The sequence below is a fragment of the Ovis canadensis genome, chromosome 14 (genome assembly GCF_042477335.2).
Source record: "Ovis canadensis isolate MfBH-ARS-UI-01 breed Bighorn chromosome 14, ARS-UI_OviCan_v2, whole genome shotgun sequence".
Lineage (NCBI taxonomy): Eukaryota > Metazoa > Chordata > Mammalia > Artiodactyla > Bovidae > Ovis > Ovis canadensis.
In genome coordinates, this window is record NC_091258.1 from 65,996,669 (window position 1) to 66,018,435 (window position 21,767).

At 55.1% G+C, this 21,767-nt stretch overlaps 1 protein-coding gene across 2 annotated transcripts in view; it reads left to right on the top strand.

Moving 5' to 3' along the window:
• The first annotated feature begins 2,277 nt into the window (after positions 1 to 2,277).
• MARK4 (microtubule affinity regulating kinase 4) overlaps positions 2,278 to 21,767 on the top strand; it is a 30,734-nt gene continuing 11,244 nt past the window's right edge. For both annotated transcript variants that reach the window (XM_069551070.1, XM_069551069.1), the window contains exons 1-12: positions 2,278 to 3,230; positions 7,954 to 8,154; positions 10,660 to 10,713; positions 10,811 to 10,859; positions 11,577 to 11,642; positions 11,729 to 11,799; positions 12,932 to 12,988; positions 15,590 to 15,826; positions 19,123 to 19,242; positions 19,699 to 19,798; positions 21,266 to 21,375; positions 21,483 to 21,642. In XM_069551070.1, coding sequence (XP_069407171.1) covers positions 3,180 to 3,230; positions 7,954 to 8,154; positions 10,660 to 10,713; positions 10,811 to 10,859; positions 11,577 to 11,642; positions 11,729 to 11,799; positions 12,932 to 12,988; positions 15,590 to 15,826; positions 19,123 to 19,242; positions 19,699 to 19,798; positions 21,266 to 21,375; positions 21,483 to 21,642 — 1,276 coding nt within the window. In that variant the 5' untranslated portion in view covers positions 2,278 to 3,179. The remainder of the gene's footprint in view (positions 3,231 to 7,953; positions 8,155 to 10,659; positions 10,714 to 10,810; positions 10,860 to 11,576; positions 11,643 to 11,728; positions 11,800 to 12,931; positions 12,989 to 15,589; positions 15,827 to 19,122; positions 19,243 to 19,698; positions 19,799 to 21,265; positions 21,376 to 21,482; positions 21,643 to 21,767) is intronic.

Consider the following 21,767-nt stretch of genomic DNA (forward strand, 5'->3'; position numbering starts at 1 on the left):
GAAGGCAGGCCGGGCTGGAACCAAGCATCTGTTATGGGCCATGGACACTGTTGGATCTCTCCCTCTTTTTTAACTTAATTTTTTATTGAGCTATAATTCTTACGCCATAAAATTCACCCTTTTAAAGCGTATGTCAATGGTTTTCGGTATATTCACAAGGTTGTGGCAACCATCCCCACTATCTAATTCCAAAGCATTTTCACCAACCCAAAAAGAAATCCTTAAATCCTAAAACCTTTTCCAGTCGGTCCTTACTGTGCTCTCCCCCCAGCCTTTGGCAACCCTGAATCTACTTTCTGTCACTATAGATTTACCTGTTCAGAATATTTCACATCAATTTCTTGTTGTTTAGTTGTGAAGTTGTATCCAACTCTTTACAACCCCATGGACTGTAGCCCTCCAGGCTCCTCTATCCATGGAATTTCCCAGGCAAGAATACCAGAATGGGTTGCCATTTCCTTCTCCAGGAAATCTTCTCGACCCAGGGATCAAACCCTCATCTCCTGCATCGGCAGACAGATTCCTATACAACTGAGCCACCTGGAAAGCCCATTTCTTATAAATGGAATTATACAGTAAATGGTCTTTTGTATGCTTCTTTTGATGAGCATAACTTTTTAAGGTTATCCATGCCACAGCCTCCCCTCTTTAAGCCTCAGTTTCCCCATCTGGGAAATGAGGTGGGGACCATACTGGGAACTAAGGAGCCAGGGTGAGCCCTGAAGAGCGGTGGGCAACCTGTGTAGGGAGGCGATCTTCTGCCCTCATGTGGTGTTTTGGAGAACTGCAGCTGTCAGCGCTAGGGCTGGGAAGGGATTGGGCGGATTCAGCCTCTATCCCATTCCCAAGACCCCACCCCTCATCCCGCAGAAACCTTGGGATCCCAAAGCTTCCAGAACAACATTCTGTGCTCCTCCCTCTCTGCCTCCCACCATCCCTGAGACTCCTCAGGCTCCATTTGTTGAATAATAATATCACCCATTTAAGAAATTCTAATCTGTTCCCGCAAGAACTGCTTTCCTTCCATAGTCTCATTAATTTGTCACAGAGCTGGGCTGCTACTTCTACTTTCCAGAGACAGGAAGCCATAGTGGACAAGACCCTACCTTGTGGAGTTTGGTGACGCTTGTGTTCAAACCTCAGCCCTGCTGCTTACCAGCTGTGTGGACTTCAGCATATGGTTTTTCCTCTGTAAGCGGGGGTGACAATGATGGTCCGATCTCATGCTGTAGCAGAAAGGATGAAGTGCTCAGAGCCTGGCACAGAGGAAGCCTCTGTGAGTAGATGTAGCTGATGGTATCAAGCAGTGACATACAGGTCAATAGGTTACAACCAGCGCTCTGCCGAGTGATGGCGGAAAGCCTTTCTTTGTAGCATGTGCCAACTTCCATGGTGTAAATATTCCCACCATGGCGAATTCCAGGCTACCAAGGTGTCAACATTGAAAGCCTTTGGGGGAAAAGAGATGTGCAGTCACCCCTTACATAGCAGTTTCATTGTAACAGAATACAATAGATGTAAATAACCTCAGGATCGCACGTAAGAACCAAACGTGAAATAATTAGGACGTGATGACTATTATCTTTGCTTTAAATATAATTTATTTAATTGTATGTTTGCATAATTTAATTTTTAATAATGACTGTTTAACAACCAGCTCCGAAATCCCTGAGACTTCAACAACCAGCTTGCTGAGCTGGCTCCAGCAGGCTGCTATTATTGTCAAATCAGTTTTTTAGAAAAGGAAACAGGTTCAGGAAGACGTTCAAACAGACATCGATCCCATGCAAGGGCTGAATCCAAGGCCAGGGCAGTGTCCCTCTTCCTTTCATTCCACCCTAGTCTAGAGGGGACGCGCGGCCCCCACGGCACTGTGTGGTCTCAGCAAAGCCCTTGAACTCTCTGGTCTCAGTTTGCCTAGCAGGAGAATACTTGCACCAGGTTCTTTTGCACCTACTTCAGCCCTGCTAGGAGGGCAACATGCAGATCCTCCCCCTCCCTTTATAGACGTGTGAAACTGAGGCCCAGAAAGAGCCAGTGCCTGTCCTGAGCGCCAAAGCTGGACACACAGTCTGGAGACCCCTACTGGGTTGCAAAGGAAAGGAGACTGCAACCCACAACCGTGGGGTCTGGAGTTTTCTGGGAGGTGGGAGGCAGCGTTGCTAGAGAGGTTGGTCACCCTTCCTCAGTGGCTCCGCCCAGACACCGTCCCCCCAAGCATCCTTAGCCCGCGGTCCCCAGAGCTTCCTGGACTGGGGAGGAGGCGGGGCTGGGAGGGAGAACAGGGAAGCGCCGCCGGCCTGGCTGTTGCCTTTGAGGGCTTCTCTGTCAGTCCTGCCTCTTTGTCTCCATTCTCTCCTGAGGTCTGTGCACCTCCGTCCCGCCTTCTGTCTCTGTGCGTGGATCCATCAGTCTCTGTCGCTCTCTGTGCCTCTGCGTCTCTCACCCTGCCTGTCTGTGTCTCTCCTAGCGCTTCGCCCTCGTTCTGCCTTTCTGTCTTTTGGCCGCTCCGTTGTCTGGCTGCCTGTTCATCTCTTTGTGTCTCTGTGTTTCTCGCTACCCCTGTCTCTCTATCTCTTTGTGTCTCTTTGTCTCGCTCTTCCTGAGCCTCCCCGTCTCTGCGCCTCTCAGTATCTTTCTCTGCGTCTCTGGCGCCGTGCCTTGGCGCTTCTCACTCCTCTTCCGGTGAGTCTCTGCTCTCCGGTGAGAACCTGCTCCGAGCCGACGCGCCCAGACCTGCCTCCGCCCCGAGAGCGCCCGGCCGGCCCCGGCCTGCGCCTTTAAGTGCCGGCGGCGGGGGGCGGGGTCTGTGCGGCCCCGCCCCGCGCGCCCCGCCCCCTGACGTCCCTTCCTCCCCGGCCCCTCCGCCGCCTCCCTCCGCCGCCTCCCTCCGCCGCCGCCCGGGCCGGCTCCGCGCCCCCTCCCCGGCCCCCGCCCTCCCGCCTGCCCGCCGCCCCCATGGCGCCCCGGGCCCCCGCCGTTCGGGGCCACTAGGACCCTCGGCATCCCTTTCCCTCCCCCGCCCTGCCCCCTCTCCCACGGTGCGAACCCCGGTGTCCGCAGCGCCCAGCTTTTGAGCTCGCGTCCCCAGGCCGGCGGGGGGGGAGGGGAAGACAGGGGACCCCGGGACCCCCGCCCCCCCCCGACCCGGCCGCCCAGTCCCCCGGGACTCGGAGAAGATGTCTTCGCGGACGGCGCTAGCCCCAGGCAACGATCGGAACTCGGACACGGTGAGTGGGGCCCGGCCCCTTGGGGAGCCCCGGCCGGGTCTGGCCGCGGAACCCCTCGCCCCGCTGTGCCCCTGGCCACACAAGCCCCTGCCTTCGTTTTCCCGGCCCGGCCCGCCACCCCCCGACCCCCCGCCCGGACTTCCAGGCCTCTCGACCCTCCCCCACTCACTCCTCAGCCCAGCCCGACCCCTGGGGGCGCCCCTCTCGCGGGACCCCCTCTTGTCCCTCTGCAGACCGCTTCCGCTTGGGTCTCTTCTCTCCAGGAAGCCCCCTCCCCTGCCTTGCAAGAGCCCCTCCCTTCTCCGGCGTGTGCTTAAGCCCCTTCCCCTCCAGGCCGCCTGCATCCGACAGCTGGCCCCCTCCCGGATTTGCCGGGCTCCTGACCCCAAGGCCCAGCCCCGGCCCCCGCTCCCCAACCCAGGGAGGCCTGGCCCGGTGCTGCCTCTGCTTCTGGCCTTCCGCGACTGGATCTGGGTGCCGGGCTCCCCATCATCCCCTCCTCTCATCCACAGCTTTACGGCCCTCCGGAATGCTCCCAGCTCTCTTGGGCACCCCCTCACAGGAAGCCAGTTCCACCTTTCCTGGGCCGAGGGCCCTTTCTAGCTTGTTCAAGGTCTCTCCACTTCCAAGGCCTGGTCCCCATCTTCCAAGGAGCCCTGTCTCTGGATCCTCAGCACTTCCCATCCCCACAGATTCCCACCCCCCACCCCCACCCCGGACCCTCTCTGGTCTCTTCCTTTCCCAGGAAACCTTGGCTTCCAACTTCCAGGCCCCCCCAGCTCAGTCTCGGATTTCTAGGCCCTGAACCAGTCTGACTCCAGGCCTCATCCTTCCTGTATCAACTCCTCTGCTTCAGGCAAGCCCCCTCTTCAAGCCCCCAACCCTGTGACCCCCCTCCTGACAGGATACTACCTCACTCCTTAGAGCTCCAGGCCCCCATCCCTTCTGCTGCACCCAGGGCCTCCCTCTTCCTTGCCAGGGGGTCTGGCCTCCCAGAGGAGCCCCTTCCTCAGTGTCAGAGCCCTTCCCCAGCTCACAAGGCCTGGCCCCAGATCTTTCTTCCAGAAGACTCCTGGGCTTGAAGCTTCTGGTCTTGCCCTGCTCTAAGCCCTCTTCTCTTGGGGTCTGTCTGCTGGTAGCTTTCTCCCCAGGTTCCTAGGCCCCTGGCCTCCCACCAGGCTCAGCCTTTGTTCCTTGGATCCACCGCTTGACCAGGAAGCCCCTTCCCCAGGACTTCAGGCCCCGGGACCTCTCTCTGGTTCCAGGGACTGCTCCTGGAAACCCTCTTCTTTAACTTCTAGGAGCTTCCTCAAGACCCAGGCCCCTGGCTCAGGTATCCTTGGCTGCTGACTTCCGCTGTCCCATGGCTTGGACCCCTCCCACTATTCCCAGGTCCCCCTGCCCCTACACCACAGCCCGAACAACCCCAGGGAGATCCCCCTATTCCTCATTTCCCTGATTTCTGATTACTCTCAGTGCTTCTGAAGACACTCCCACCAAACAATGCCAGACTTTTCCCCATCTGGGTTCTTCATCTCTTTCCCCCCAAGGTGTTCTGCCAGCTCCCTGCCAATCCCCAGCCACCCTCACCCTCAATGCCCATCAGAGAATTTTGTTTCTGTCCCTTCGTCTCGCAGGACCCTGCCTCAGAAAACTCTTTCCCTCATCACCATCCCCACTGCCGCCACTGGATATCATGCTCTGGGCCAGACTCTGATTTGGAGTCTCTAATGAGAACCACCGCTCCCCCAGTCACCCCAGGCTGTGACAGGGAGCCCACAGGCCTGGCTCTGCCAGCTGCTTTGCCGTGTGACCTCAGATAGCTGGTTCTTGCCTCTGAGCCTCAGTTTCCTGCCCTGCAAAATGGGGGTGATCACTTGAATTCCTCAGATTAGTCGAGATGATAGGGGCAAAGCCTGACACACAGGACGCGCTCTACACGTGTTTGCAGCTGCTGTGACCGTGGGTGCAAGTCAGATGGCAGTGCCTCCTCAGTGCAGGGCTGCCATTGGTTGCTGTGCGGGCTTGCAGGCCCATTCCCTGCTTGGAGCCTCAGTTTCTTCACCTCTAAATGGGATCGATGGTAGCACCTCCCTGTTAGGGAAGTTGTAAAAGGAGCCGATGAGATTCTGTGAGTAAGATGCATAGGCCCAGACCTATTGTAGCTGCTGTTATTGTTGTTGCTGTTAATGACTTTGGTTATCCGGAGAAGCAGAAGTTCACATCGAGTTTCTGTCCCTCCCTAGCTGTGTGACCTCAGGCAAGTGACCTCACCTCTCTGAACCTCAGTTTCCTCATCCAGCAAACAGGGCTCATACAAGCACTTCCTCCTCCTCTTGTTCAGATGTGTGGGGAAATTTGGGGATGGTTAATTCTCCCCTCTCCTCCCAACTCTAGTCTGTAAGACCTGCTTGTCAGTCCTGGCAGAGGGTCACCTCTCTCCTGGAATCTGAGGTCATACCCCTCTCCTTTGCCACCTGGACATGACGCCACCTACCATGACGACAACCATGTGGGGTCATGTCCAAGTTCCAGGCCCCCTACCACCCAGCCTCTGGAGGTTCCCTAGCAACAGGCTCAGTGTTGGGGCGCCAGCCGGTCAGGAGGGAGCCGGGCCAGCTGGTGGTGCTGGCCAATTTTCGCTCCCGCCCCCAGCCCCTGGGGGGCTTTATCACCCACTGCCCCAGCGGCCCCGTGCAGGGATCCCTCAGCCACGCTGCCTTCAGCGGAATGCCAGCCCAGCCCCAGTTGGCTCCCCTGGTGCCACCTAATGGGGATTCTTCTCCAAGCCCTTATCTGGGTGAGAATCAGAGCCGTTATCTGCCAGGATCTCCAACTCCCTTCCCACCTTCCCCTGGGAGGAGGCCCAGCGGGGGATGTGGGAAAGAGCTGGGGGCTCAGGAGTGTGCAGAGCCGGGTTCAAATCCTAGGCCCTCTGCTCCTTCTGCCCTGTGACCTTGGGCAAGGTGCTGACCGTGCCTCAGCCCTGGGGTCCCCGTGTAGGGAGTGCAGATCGTAATTGGGACCCCCTTGGAGGCCAGGGTGATGGCACAGTGGGCCACAGGCATGCGGCTAAGAGCTCCAGCACTGCGGCTGTCTTTCTGCCCCTCATGGGGCACATTGCCTCCCTGTTTTTTATGAATGAACCGTGTGACCTTGACAAGGCAGCATCTCACCTCAAGCCTCAGTTTCTCCTCTGGAATACGGGGGTGCTGGTGCCACCCTCAATGGGCTGCTGTGGGGATTAAATGCAGATGAGGTGCATTAAAGCCCAGGATTTGGCCCATAGTAAAGGCAACTTCATAAAAATGACAGGAGCATGAGGCAGCATGGTGTGGCGAAGGGGAAGACATAACTCTGGGGTACACGGACTGGGTTCAGGTCCCAGCTATGAATCTCAGTTGAAAGTGAAAGTGTTAGTCATTCAGTCGTGTCCGACTCTTTGTGACCCCATGGACTATAAGTAGCCCTTCAGGCTCTTCTGTCCCAGAAATCTCCAGACAAGAATACTGGAATGAGTAGCCATTCCCTTCTCCAAGGGATCTTTCCAACCAAGGGATTGAACTCAGGCCTTCTGCATTGCAGGCAGTTTCTTTACCATCTGAGCCACCCAGGAAGCCCTGAGCCTCAGTTTCCCTACCTGTAAAATGGGGATGATGGTGCCTTAATGACCAGCGCTCATTAGATGTTGGTCCTCATCACTGTTAAGTGGCCTGGCAGAGTCCCTGCAAGGAGCTGCCCTGGGCCCTCCTCTTTGTTGCATATTTCACCTTCTCTCTTCCTCAGTTCCCTGTCCTCCTGAGTCCCATCCCCCAGCCCTGGGAAGGGCTCAGGGACAGCATAGGGTCTGAGCTGAGCTGTCTTGGCTGGGGCCTCTGTCTCCTGCACCCTGGGCCCCAGCTCTGAAAGGGAGGCATAGTCCCTGGGGCTCACAATGAGGGCAGGGCAGCCAGGAGCAGACAGGTGACCTGCAGGGGGAGAGGCCCAGGAGGGACAGGACGGCAGGAACAGAACGTCAGGGACAGATTGTGGCATGGTGTGGGAGACCGCGGTCCGGGCGCCGATGGAGCTGCGGTGTTCCGCAGGGCAGTGGTGTGTTTGGGGGACTGATTGAGGAGGCAACAAAGTTTCCTACCAGAGGAAGGTTAGCAGTGTGGCCTACGGTATCGGGGTGGAATGAAAGACGGTTGGTTACAGTGTTTGGAGTAGAACTGGGGGCAGTAAGGATCAGAAGGAAACATTAGGAGCAGGAACCAGGGAGTGAAATGTTGATACGTGGGTTTGCCATGGAATTGAGGGGCTGGGTGGGGACAGAGATAGAGAAGATGAAAAGTTGGGAGCAGTGAGAGTTGGGGTAGAGGGCTGAGTTCAGACATGGGGGTTGAGGACTGCAGCATTAAAAGTCAAGTATCTTGGAGCTGATGGAGGTCCCAGTAACTAGGAAAGGACGTTGAGGCAGGGGTAGCCTGATCACAGGGAAGGGGAAAGAAGAAGACAGCTGATGTCTGGGGTCCCAGGTGCCTAAGAGTTGGGGGCCCCCAGCATCTTTGTTCTTGGAGACGTCTTTTTGGAGAGAAGGGTAGGGGAACCAGAGGCCTCTGTCCTGCGTGGTTTTGCAAAGGGCCTTGAGAGGGCGGTGGCCATGGCTGGAGTTAGCTGCCCGAGCACTCTGGCGGGTCGGACGGGCGCTGCCCGCCACTCACGCTCCGTCTCCCCCACTCAGCATGGCACCCTGGGCAGTGGCCGCTCCTCAGACAAGGGCCCATCCTGGTCCAGCCGCTCCCTGGGCGCCCGCTGCCGGAACTCCATCGCCTCCTGTCCCGAGGAGCAGCCCCACGTAGGCAACTACCGCCTGCTGAGGACCATCGGGAAAGGCAACTTTGCCAAAGTCAAGCTGGCCCGCCACATCCTTACTGGCCGGGAGGTGAGTGAGGGGAGGGGCGGGGCTGGGGGCAGAATCCTGCAGCCCTGGTGCTTGGTGGGAGGAGGTCAGGCTCGGCCCTCACTTGGCTTTGTGACCACAGGTAAATCTCTGACTCTCAGAACATCTCCGATTTTTGCTCCAGAACAACCCAAGTAGAAGAAGAGAGCTAGTGTCAGGCGTCCCTGGAATTGTGGGACCGTCTCAGTCAGATCACAGGCAAGCCACATGCAGGGTCTCTTCGAAGTCGTGTGGCTTTTGTGCCTAAACCTAGGCCGTGCGTGTGAGCTCACTCGCTTCAGTCATGTCCAGCTCTTTGCAACCCCGTGGACTGTGGCCCGCCAGGCTCCTCTGTCCATGGGATTCTACAGGCGAGAACACTGGAGTGGGTTGCCATGTCCTCCTCCAGGGGATCTTCCCCACCCAGAGATCGAACCCAGGTCTCATATCTCCCACATTGGCAGGCGGGTTCTCGACCCCTAGTGTCACCTGGGAAGCCCCTACACCTAGGCCACCTCCCTGTTTTAATGGTGGACTTTGGTTCAATGGAGTCTTCCAGTGATCTTGATTGAGAATGCGAGAGATTTACTCATGTTTAGGCACCCTCCCCACCTGGCCTTCTAAGGTGGGCATATACACCCTGAGTGTGGCAACAATGTTGCAGAAATGGAGAGGAGTCTGTAAGTCACACTTGCTGCTGCTGCTGCTAAGTCGCTTCAGTCGTGTCCGACTCTGTACGACCCCATAGACGGCAGCCCACCAGGCTCCCCCGTCCCTGGGATTCTCCAGGCAAGAACACTGGAGTGGGTTGCCATTTCCTTCTCCAGTGCATGAAAGTGAAAAGTGAAAGTGAAGTCGCTCAGTCGTGTCCGACTTCTAGTGACCCCATGGACTGCAGCCTACCAGGCTCCTCCATCCATGGGATTTGCCAGGCAAAAGTACTGCAGTGGGTTGCCACTGTAAGGGATAAAAGAGAGTGGGTGTGTTTATGACCCCTCTACGCCTCTTTCAGTTTTAGAGAAGCGACAGGAGCAGTTTCTCCTGCTCTCACACTGTCTATGCTATACACACGAAAGATACCAGGCCCCAGTGGTTTTATGGGCAAATTGTACCAGACATTCCAGTTTTATGCCAGTACTTCCAGAGACTAGAGAAAGAGGTTCCGCTGCCAGATTTTATGTGCTTGTTCAACAGTGACAGTGAAACCAGGTAAGACATAAAATTGTAGGCCCGTCTTACGTGTGAATATAGGTACAGAAATCTTCGACAAAATATTAGCAAATAGACTCTGACATGTCAGTTAAAGAAAGCTGCTTGGTGACAAAGCTGGGTTTGTTTGAGGAATGCACAGTTCTTTTCAAATTTATTCATGTACTTTGCCACATGTACAGATTCACGGACAGAAACCATATGGTCACCTCAATACTGGCATAAAAAGTGCTTGTCGAGATTAAAAACCCATTTGTGAGAATATAAAGGAAGCTTAGAGACCCTCTTCCCCCACAAAAAGTGCATGATTCCCCTCACGTGGGTTTTGAACGTGACTCCAGGGGTTTCTTAGGGAACAGAGCCTCCCAGGGAAAGAGTTCTGTTATCCAGTGGATCTGGGGTGACTAAGGGTAACCCCAAAACTCTTTGAGAAAAATCAAAGACCTAAGCTGGATTAGGACTTTTGAAGTGCTGTACCCTAATGTGTAATTCAAAATAAAAACTTAAGTAAACTGCAAGATAAGTATAAAGAGGCTTCAATAACATTTTTATTTTTCCCCAATGATGACCATCCCAAAACTTTTTCAAAACTAGCTATAGATTTTAAGTGTGTAAAAGGTTGATTCTGTCAAGCTGCGTAAGTTCAAACCCCAGCCCACAAACTTCCCAGCTGTATAACCTTGGCCACATTATGGAACAGCTCTGTGCCTCAGTTTCCCCATTTGTGAAAATGAGGATAATCTCATGGGGTTATTGGGAGGATTCAAAGAATTCTCATTTAGGGACTTTCCTGGTGATCCAGTGGTTGAGTCTGTGCTTCTAATGCAAAGGGTGCAGGTTGAATCCCTGCTTGTGGGACTAAGATCCCACATGCCAGGTGGTTCTCATTTGTAAAGCACATAGACCGGGGCCTGGCTCATGTGACTACTTGGTAAATGTGAGCTCTGGTTATTATTTCTTGTTCCACAGTGTGAATGGTCTGAGATGCCCTCACAAAGGGGCCCCCTCAGGGGCTTGGTCACCCTCACTCTGGACAGGCCCCTGGAGCAGCCCCAACCAGAGCCCATGATGGAATAGGGGACATTTCCCTGCAGAAGTAAGAGTAGCACTGGGCACGGTGAGAGCAGCGTGTGCAAAGGCCTTGCAGTCCCAGCCCCCGTCCGCCAAGAATGGCCCGGGGAGAGCGCTGTTTCTGAAAGGGGACAGAGGAAGGACGTACCGGGCTGTCTGGATGAGGGACCCTTTCCCAGCTTGAGGGCCTGTGGTACCTTGACCTTTCCCCCTTTCTTCCATCTCCAGGTCGCCATCAAGATCATCGACAAAACCCAGCTGAACCCCAGCAGCCTGCAAAAGGTGAGACCCAAGGAGAGGGAGCAAGGCGGGGGAGAGGTCGGGGAGAGGGTCCTTGAAACCCCCCACCCTCATCATTCTCTCTTTTCCTTTCTTCCAGCTGTTCCGAGAAGTCCGTATCATGAAGGGCCTAAACCACCCCAACATCGGTGAGGAGGGGAAGGGAGTGGGCTCAGTGGATACCAACCAGGGCTCTTGGGAAAAGAGAGTCGGGGGAAGAGAGAACTGGCTGTTACAGTAGTTAGAAAGACCTGTTTTCTATCCTTGTTTCCTGGCTGTGTGACCTTGGGTGAGTCACTCAACCTCTCTGAGCCTCAGTGTCCTCCTCTGGAGTGGGGGGTGATAAGACGGCTTATTACTTCAAGGTCATTGTGAGGACCAGATAAGATCGTGCATTCAGAACACTTAGTTTGGAGCTAAGCTGTGGGAGCCGCTCTGATTATTGTCATCAGCAGCATCCATTGTCATTGTCATTAGCATTAGTCAGAGCCGAGAGTGAGGTCTGTACCAGAGAAGCAGGATATGGCCTGGCCTGAATGTGGCCGCAGCATTTATTTATCCGTCTGTTCATGTACTCAGTAAGTATTGCCTGAGTGGCTGCTCAGGCGCCAGACTCTGGGGCCCAGCAGTGAAGAAAACAGGTACATATCCCCAGCCTCACAGAGCTGACGTTCTTGTGAGGAAGTGGAGACGGTGGTCAAGTGGGGTCAGGGAGTTTGGAAAAATCTTGCCATCAGTAGGGAGCCATTGACTGTTCTTGAGTAAGGGGGCTCTTGGCCAGCACATGTGCAGTTACCGAGTGCAGGTGGAGGGTGAGGAGTCTCTTCTCGCCTAACCCCTCTACCGCCACCCCCTGGCCATTGCAGTGAAGCTCTTCGAGGTGATTGAGACGGAGAAGACGCTGTACCTGGTGATGGAATATGCAAGTGCTGGTGAGGCCCCTCCCCTGCCCGTCCTGCTCTCTGCTCTGCCCCCCCACCACATGCCCCACCTGACCCACTCGGCCTCTGCCCTGCAGGAGAAGTGTTTGACTACCTCGTGTCGCACGGCCGCATGAAGGAGAAGGAGGCTCGAGCCAAGTTCCGACAGGTCAGGGTCATGGCTGCGGGCGGGGCTGGGAGGGGCGCCCAGTCTCCAGGGATGAGGGTCTGATTGTGAGTCTGGGCTGTTGAAGGACCTGGGGGTTTGGCTTAAGTCGGGGTGGGGGTGAAGGTGGACAGTTGGGTGGCCATGGGCATGCAGAGGCCCAGGTGTGAGGCTATTCAGATGGAGGGGTGCAGCTGCCTAGCTGGGTGGGTGAGAGGACCAAGCCTGAAGGTGCCCAGGTAGGCCAGTGTCCGGTGTGTGAGTGTGAAGGTGTGCCCAGTATATAGGAGTGTGCCTGAGAGGGCACGCAGGTACCAGGGTGCTGAGGTGTGTGAGTAAAGGGGTGTGGGTGTCCAGGTGGATAGGTGTGTAGCTCTTTGGGTAAAAGTGGAAATGGTAGCTGGGGTATATGGGTGAGGGAACCCCAAGTGTGGGGTTAAGTTCGTGAGTAAGAGGGCACAATATATATGGGTGCCCAGGCGTGTGGGTAAGAGGGCGTGTGGGTAAGAGGGCGTGTGACTTCAGCCCTGTGGCAGTGAGGCTGCTCAGGTATATAAACAGGTGCAAGGGAGCCCAAGGGTGGGCATATAGGCTGATGGACCAGAGGGTATGTGGCGCCAGGATGTGCAGGTGGATAAGGAGGTGTGTGGATGTCCAGGTGCGTGGCAGTGCAGATGCCCGGGTATGGAAGAGGGTTTGGTGGGTGAAGAGACCTGAGCAAGAATGTTGATCTGGGAGTGTCCAGCTGTTGGACGCAGCTATGCTGGGTGCGCAGGGCGTAAGCCCTGGTGTGTTGGGGCTGCCTGTCCGTGTTTGGGTGTATGATGCTCTTGTGTGTGTCTCTCGGCATGAAAGTCAGGAGGGGCCGGTCCTGTGGCCTTGGTGCTGATGCCCCTGCCACGAGGGCGGCTCCTCCTCTGGGTGGAGGCGTGTGTCGGGGCAGCGCCCTCTTCATTTCCTGCTGTGACTGGGTGGGGAGTGGGCAGAGTTGGGGCTTGGGGGGGACCCAGCATCACGGCCTGTGTTTGGGGAGGCCTGGAGTCCAGAGCTCGGTCGTGGGTAGGTTCCTGGGGTCTCTGTGGGAGGCTGAGAGGTCACAAGCAACCAAGCTCCGCTCTTCTCCCCTCCCCTGCAGATTGTGTCGGCCGTGCACTACTGTCACCAGAAAAATATTGTCCACAGGGACCTGAAGGTGAGCCCCCCGGCTCAGCCCGCTGACACCCGCTGCAGTCCCCCGGGCACCCCGCACCCTCCGCCACATCTCCCTTCCTTTCCTCCTCGTGTTCTCCCTCTGCATCCAGAGCCCCTTGACTTGTCCCCAGGCTTCTGTGGCAAAAACAAGGCCAGCCAAAGCGGGGAGCAGGTGGGCGGGGGCAGGAGGAGTGAACAAAGGGGAAAGAAACAAAGTGTCCCCGAACGGCCTCGGGCAGTTACACGCGTCCCGGGCAAGGTTGCTGGAATGCACACAGTACGGAACATCACTCTCAGAGTCTCCAGAGACTTTAGAACATTCAGGAAGCTTCGAGAATTGAGATCCCAGAGCCCCAGAGTCCCGCAGCCTCCAGGGCATCAGAGTCACAGGCATCTTTGAACTCGAGAGGAGGGCGAGTGCCTGGTGGGGACGGGAGACTCTGCAGGGCCTGCCCTGCTCCGCCCCACCGCCGGGCTGGGCTGTGTGTCCCAGGGCCCCTGCCGCACACCTCCCACCTGAAAGAACCTCCTTTCTCAGGAAACATGTGTCTGGTCTGAATCAGGTCGTCCGTTGTCCTGATGGTGATTTCTTGAGCATCCACTGTGTCCCAGGCCCTGGGCTAAGTACTTAAGGAACTGCTTCTCTGGGTTTCCAGCACAGAATACTGGGTTGGTTTGAGTGGTTTCAGCTCCCAAGCCATTGTGGACAGGGGCTTGGGTAAAGTATAATAAAAGTTAAAGGAAAAAGAGATGTATAAAGTACAAGCCCAAGGAACGTCCCTGGTAGTCCAGTGGTTAGAACTCCACGCTTCCACCACAGGGGACACAGGTTCAATCCTTGGTCAGGGAACTAAGATCTCTCTATGCCACCCAGGGAAACCAAAAAAATAGAAGAAAAAATAAAATGCAAGCCTGATTTTAAGATGATTATTATTACAGTAAAACAAACAAACAAACAAACAAAATTGTGTCAAACTGCTGTAGAAGTTCGAAACACTGCCTGTGTGCTTCTGAGATCCCCACACAGCCCACTGAGGAAGCTCCTCGGAGGCGCGAGTTTGCCCTGCAGGGGTGTGAGTAAGCCATTGCCAACAGCCTGGGGGAGGCGTGCCCCCTGGTGGAGGGTCCTGGAAGTGGCTGAAAGGGGATTTGGGGATCTGGTTAGTGCACCCAGGGGACCTGCGAGGAGAAGCAACCCAGACGTGAGGGTGGGCAGGACTCTGGAGCCTCAGATGCCACCACAGGGAGTGTCACCCCTGAGCAAGATGGAGGTTCCCCTAGATTGAGGTTTGGTGTGGGTCTGTACAGGTTCTGTCCCTTTGTCGGGTCAGAGGTGCGGAAGGGTGGTACCGAAATGCACCACCAGGAAGGAGGGAGACCAGGAGGAAGCCCCGCACGCTGGGTTGGGGAAGGACGGAGGTTGTCAGGGGTCGGGCTCTGGCAGCGTTCTGAAGGGTAGGTTTTTTGTGTGTTAAGTGTAGTCAGCACGCGAGAGGAAGAGGGATGCTGGCGGCTCCTTCCACGCTTGAGCTATGGAGATGGCAGGCCTCTTCTGGGTTCCAGCTCTGCTACGTTCATGCTCTCAGGGAGGCATGAGGTAGCCTCCCTGAGCCTCATTTCGTCTCCTATGAAATGGCATATACACAAACTCCTGCCACCAAAAATAGACAAAAGCCTATACATAGCATGTGAAGTATTTATTGGGTGCTGACTCTGCCCCATGTGCTGTGATGAGCACTTTTCAGTGAACCCCAAAACCGCCTGTGAGGCCGGTGCTATAATGACCTTCAGTTTACACATCAGCAACCAAGGCACAGAGAGGGCTGGTAATCCACCCAAAGTCACGCAGCGAGTGAGTGGTAGAGCTGGGATTCAAAGCTAGGGTGCTTCCAGAATCTGTACTTTAGCCCCGCGTTATGTAGCTACTTTTATAAAGGATAGTCTAAAAGCCCAGTGCATAGTGTGTGCATAATAAGTTTTATATGAAATGATTTTCATTTTTATAAGTGTTGAGCAGTCCATCCTCATTTTTTTTCTGCTGGGTGACGTGAGACTCCGAGATGGGCAGGGGATTGCCTGAGGACGTTCAGCCCTGCAGGCCACGTGAGAGAATAAGAGCTAACATTAATCATATAGTGCTTATTGTTATTTAGTCGCTCAGCCGGGTCCGACTCTTTGTGACCCCATGGACCGTAACCCTCCAGACTCCTCTGTCCAGGGGATTTCCCAGCCAAGAATGCTGTAGCAAGGTGCCATTTCCTTCTCCAGGGGATCTTCCTGGATCAGGGATGGAACCCATGTCTCCTGCATTGGCAGGCGGGTTCTTTACGGCTGACCCACCAGGGAAGCCCGTTACGTAGCACTCACCGGGCGTGAGATATTGTCGGAGGCCTTTTGCACGGATTGACTCACATAATTCTCACACATCCCTGTGCGGTGGGGACCCTGGTTATCGCTATCATATGGATGAGGAAACTAGGCCCAGAGAAGTAAAGTCACTGCCCGAGGTCACACGGAAAGAAGGGACGAGGCCGCGGCCGCTTCAGGGTGGCCGGCTCTGGCGCCGCGCACATCCGCCCTCTGCCCTCTCCTTGCCTGGCAGGCCGAGAACCTCCTGCTGGACGCCGAGGCCAACATCAAGATCGCCGACTTTGGCTTCAGCAATGAGTTCACGCTGGGCTCGAAGCTGGACACCTTTTGCGGGAGCCCCCCGTACGCCGCCCCGGAGCTGTTCCAGGGCAAGAAGTACGACGGGCCAGAGGTGGACATCTGGAGCCTCGGCGTCATCCTGTACACGCTCGTCAGCGGCTCCCTGCCCTTCGACGGGCACAACCTCAAGGTGCTGGGTGGGGCTGGCACAGGGGCTCTGACTCCCCTGGGGAGGGTGTCTCCGGCCTTCACAGCCCCCATCCCCCAGATCCCTCTCCTGCAGAGGCCCGGAGGGGCGGGACAGAGTTCTCAAGGCAAGACAGGGGTCAGGAGTGGGCTCGCAGCTGGCAAGCTTGGATTCAAATCCTGCTCACTCACCCGTCCACTCCTTATATAGTTATTGTTTACCGTCCACAAGTCGGGCTCTATTTTAAGTTTTGCGGAGTGGGGTGAACAGAGGAGACGTGCTGCTCCCCGGGCGATCCCTGGAAACAGGTTGAGTGGGAGAAGCCAGTCACTAGAGGCCCCCGTGGTAGATTCCACACCTATGAAGTGTCCAGAACAGGCAAATCACAGAGACCGAGAGCAGACCAGTGGTTGCCTAAGACAGGGAGGCGGGGGGAGCTGGATGACAGGGTTTCTCCTGGGGGTAATGAAAATGTTCTAAAACGGATTTGAGTGATGACTGCAACAGCTCAGTGAAAATACTAAAAAACCATTGAATGGTGCACACATACAAAAAAAATCCTTCTCTCATGCTGACATTCTTGCAACAGAGCCAGGCAGAAAATAAAATAATAAGCAAAATATATAGCACATTAGATGCTGGCCAGTTCTATAGAAGGGGGTGGGAAGTGTGGGGTGAGTTGTAGTGTTGGGTGGTTTTTTTTTTTTTCCCTTTGAATTTTTTATTCTGAAACATGCTGATCAACAGAGACGTTGTCAGACTAGAACAGAGGACAGTGGTCCTTTTCGGGAGATGCTCTGATTGCCAGCCCGCGGCCACGTGTGCCGTGTGTATGTGCCTGCATACGCCCGAGCTGTCACTGCCGTTGCAGTTCCTGATGGAACACATGGGAGTCGGTTGTAGACAGCACATCCCTTCCCTGCCCGAAGGTTGTGTACAGCCAGGATCCCCTGAGATGGGGCGTTTGCTGTCCACGATCACGCTCAGGAAGTCCAGAGCGGATGCAGTCCCCAGCTCTGACCCATGGCCCGCGCTCGGGTTTCATCAGCCATCCCAAGAATATCCTTGGCAGCTCTTTTCTTCTCCTGCCCAAGCGTCCCCTCGGGCGCCCTCATTGCGCTCGGCTGTCCTCTCTCTTTATTCTCCTTTCATCCGGAACAGCTCCTCGGCGGTTCTTTGTCTTCTGCAGCCGGCAGCGATGAGTTCAGGCCAGTCATCTTGCAGAAAGAGCCTCCCGTGGTCTGGGTTGCCCAGTGTTTCCTCCTGATTGGATCCAGGTGGTGCATTTCGGGTGGGAATTACAAAATTCCGGCAGGAATGCTCAGGCCTGCTCAAAGTGGCCGTTTGGAGCAGTCAGGGGATCGGGGAGGTCATTGCCAAGGACAGGACAGCAGAGCCCTGAGTGATGAGTTGGAGGGGCCCCTTGTCACTGTGGCGTCAGCCAGTCAGCCAACCCCTTCGAGCCTCAGTCTCCCTCTCTGTTCAGTGAGAACCCTTAAGTACCAGCCTCATAGTAACGATGTGAGGACTTGATGAGATCAGATAACAATCTTTCTGAGCCCCAAGGGTGAAATCAGGAGATCTTCCCGAAGGGCCAGGCCAGCATCTCACCCGCCCCAGGCTCTTGTCGCTTCCTGCTGGCCTGGTTTCCCCGCCAGGCACCCCAGGCCTTGCTGGGTGTGTGGCTGGGAGCCATCTCTGCTCTGTCATTTCCTTGCTGAGTGACCTTGAACAAGTCTCTTTCTGAACTTCTCCTTGTGGGGACACTTACAGCCAGACTGGGTGTGTGAGGCCCTTCACCAGGACTTGGCGTCAGGCCAGAGTGTTACCCCGGGAGCTGCCCTGGTGGAGGGTTCAATGTCCCTTTGGTTACTTCGCAGCATCACACGACAGAGGCAGTGTGGAGCAGTGGTTACACAGCACAGGTTCCAGGGCCCGATTGCCTGGCTTTGAACCCTGGCCCTGCCACTTTCTGGCTGCACAAACCCAGAGCAAGTGACTTAACCTCTCTGAGCCTCAGTTTCCTCATCTGGAAAATGGGCGTCATGACCCTGCTCCACAGCATTCTTTGTGAGCATAGATGTCATACGTGTGAAGCGCTTAGAACGCAGCTGGCTCATGATGAGGGCTCTGAAAGCAAAACTTATCACTATGAAATACTCAAAACCCTCTGGGCTGTGATACTGTGCAGTGTCGGAGGCTCCCCAGGCCCAGGCCTCGTCCTGCCCTGTTAGGAGAAGGTACCCGGAGGGAACTCCCAGCCCAGGCCCTGGCACAGGGCTCCACCCAGAGACACCCCTTCCTCCCTTCACCTCCCGCTCCATTTTCTCTCTCTCCCAGTTCTTTGGTCAGGATGGTAGGGGCATCCCCTGGTCTGCCGTGCCATGGAGCGTGGCATTTATTTTTTTCTTCTGTAGCCTTGGCAGGGCCCTCTTAAAAAGCCCTTAAAAAAAGGGAGTCAGCATGTAAATCAGTGTTCATTCTTGGAGACTGCCAGGGCCTCGTAGCTTTTTGGAAAGACAGGTGGGGGGCGCGGGCAGGATGCCTCTCTCTTGTCCCCTTTGTAAACCTAGTCTTTCCTTTTGCTTTTATTTTTGACTGCGCCGGGTCTTCATTGTGGCACACGGGCTTCTCTCGTTGCAGAGCAGACTCTAGACAGTGCGGGCTCAGTTGTTGCAGCGGACAGGCTCTCTAGTTGCGACAAGTGGGCTTAGTTGCCCTGTGACACATGGGATCTTAGTTTTCCACACCAGGGATTAAACCTGCATCTCCTGCATTGAAAAGCAGCTTCTTAATGGGAGAAGTTCCCTAAACCTAGTATTTAAAAAGCACTTGCTCTGAGCCTGACTCGTACTAGGCACTCACTTCTCTAAACTCACTCCTACCCTGGCCTGGAAAGTGAGCACTATGGTCCCTGTTTACAGATATGAAAACTGAGGCCCCAGAGGCCAACTCACTGGCCCACCTCCCTTCTTATCTGGCTCATAGAACGCACACACTCTGTAAGGTTTCCTCAAAGTGAAAAGTTACATTGTTGGTTTAAAAAAAAAAAAAAAAAACCTGTTTGAAAACTTCTGCATCTGTAACAGTGTTCCCATTTTACAGATGGGAACCGAGGTCAAGAGAAAGTGGTAGGGTTTTTCCCATCACATCAGGGCTAGGACTTAGGGGCCCTGTCACTTCTGTCGGGGGATTGAGAAAGAGGAAGAGAAAGTGTGTGTGTGTATGTGTGTGTGTTTGTGTGTGAGATGGTTGGGGAGGTGGGGTGGACTCCTCCCCCAGTAACCCCGTCCCCCCAGGAGCTGCGGGAGCGAGTCCTCAGAGGGAAGTACCGGGTCCCTTTCTACATGTCAACAGACTGTGAGAGCATCCTGCGGAGATTTTTGGTGCTGAACCCAGCTAAACGCTGTACTCTCGAGGTGAGCTCAGTCCCCAGCCCCACACCCCTTCCACTGAAGCCCTCTTGCCTGACACGGTTCCTCTCCCCTGTCCAATCCACCACTGGAAGGTGAGGGGAGATGGGCAGCCCAGGAAAAGGCTCCTAGACTCATCCTGACACCATCACCCCCCCCCCAACAGCCTCGCCTACTTCCCGACATGCCAGTAATTAGCTAATGAGCTCCTAGGATGATTACAGGGTGCTGGGGGCCCAGATGACGCGGAGGAGGAAGGGTGGCTTCGGCAGGCTCCAGATGGGGGCTGGGGGTTGGGAGAGGAGGTGCTAGCTCTTAGGATGGCCTCGATTCTGGGGTGTTGGGCCTTGGAGGTGGGGGGCAAGGCAGAGCGGGAGCCCTACTTGGGAGCTATGTTTTTGTCCCAGTGTCTTCTGACATCTCTTTCTTTCCCCTTCCATGTCCCGCTCCCAATTCCTGCAGCAAATCATGAAAGACAAATGGATCAACATCGGCTATGAGGGTGAGGAGTTGAAGCCATACACAGAGCCCGAGGAGGACTTCGGGGACACCAAGCGAATCGGTGAGGGTCGGGGGAAGCAGGGCCGGGGGCCGCAGACCCGGGAGTGGGGACTTCCCAGCACCTACCCTTTGGGTTAGTGCGTCAGAGAAGTTTGCAAGGCACCTGGGGCCAGCAGAGAAGTCTGGGCTCTGGTCCCTGCCCTGCTCCTTTCTAGCTGTGTGACCCTGGGCCAGTGGCTTCCCCTCTCTGTGCCTCTGTTTCCTTGTCTATAAAGTGAGATAATCATAGAACCTGTCCTATAGGTTTGTTATGAATAGTAAATGAATGAGTTTATATAAAGCACTTACACTGGGCATGAAACAAGTGCTTTTGTGTCATAATAGACATGTGATAAGTTCTGTTGTCTTAGCGAGGAAAGTCGCTCAGTCGTGTCCGACTCTTTGCGACCCCATGGACTGTAGCCTACCAGGCTTCTCAGTCCGTGGGGTTTTCCAGGCAAGAGTACTGGAGTGGGTTGCCATTTCCTTCTCCAAGCTTTGACTGTTAACACATAAGAACTCACAGGTGACTTCTGGAAGAGTTTGGACAGAGGCATCAGTCATCTGCATGCTTGAGAAAAACTCCCACCTTGGCACCTGCCTCACTCACCACCCCTTCAGGCCCAGTCCCTTCAGCCCAGAGCCCTTGAACACTTGGCCCTAAAGCATTAGCCTTGGAAGAGCCCCTTAGGAACCATCTAGGAAACCCTCACTCTGCAGCTGATGAAGTTGCAGCCACCATCAGATCTGGCTGTATTAATCAGGACTTCACAGTTGCAGGTAACAGAAAACCTAAGCCATTCTGGCTTCAACCAGAAAATAATAATTGGTTGATCCATATGAAATCACCATTTTCATAGCTCAGAAATGATCAGTATAAGCAATTTCATGTAGTTTAACCTAATAGTGATGTTATTTCATTCACATAACTGAAAAGGCCATGATATGTCAGCTTTCAGGCACAGCTGGATCCAGGTGCTCAGAGACAGTTGTTAGGAATCTTCTCGGTGGTGACTTCTTTCCCAGGCAGCTCTCCCTGCAGGAGCAAACTGACAACAGCATGTCCTAGTGGCCTGGACACCTCAGTGGGAAGAACAGCTACTTTCCTAATGTTCCAGTGGAAGCTGTAGGGTGGGACCCATTGGCTACCCCTGAAGCAGTCAGTTTGACCTTGGGAATGGAACACTCTTATTGGCCAGAAGTGGTTCATATGCCCACCCTGAACCAATCAGTGTGGCCTTGGGGATGGAACACTCTGATTGGTCACACCTGAGTAATATGCCTGCCCCTGGGGTTTGGAGCAGGCAGGAGTCAGCTGGGGAATCTGAGCAGAGAAAAAATATTCTTCCAAGGAAAATCAGGGTGCTGCTGGCAGGAGGGGGAATGATTACTGGACAGGCCAAAGTGCAGACATTACTGTGTGATGCAGAAAAGAGTGGAAGGGAAGGATCTGGGGAGACTGAACCTCCTCTCCATCCCCCTCTCCCAGAGGTGATGGTGGGTATGGGCTACACGCGGGAAGAAATCAAAGAGGCCTTGACCAGCCAGAAGTACAACGAAGTGACTGCCACCTACCTCCTGCTGGGCAGGAAGACTGAGGTCAGAAGGCGTCAGGGACATTCGGGATGCGCGATACCCGGGGTGGAGGGAGACCTCTGGGACAGAGGGGAAGGGGCTGAGGTTCCTTGTCTGTCATCTTCCTGCAGGAGGGTGGGGACCGGGGTGCCCCGGGGCTGGCCTTGGCACGGGTGCGGGCGCCCAGCGACACCACCAATGGAACAAGCTCCAGCAAAGGCACCAGCCACAGCAAAGGGCAGCGGAGTTCCTCCTCCACCTACCACCGCCAGCGCAGGCATAGCGACTTCTGTGAGTACTGCCCCAACCCTTGGACGTGCCGTCCCGGCCCAAGGCCGCAGACCTGCATTATGTCAGGGTTCCCTGGCTGGCAAGCAGCAGAAACCGGCTCGAACCAACTGCAACGAAGGGAGAAA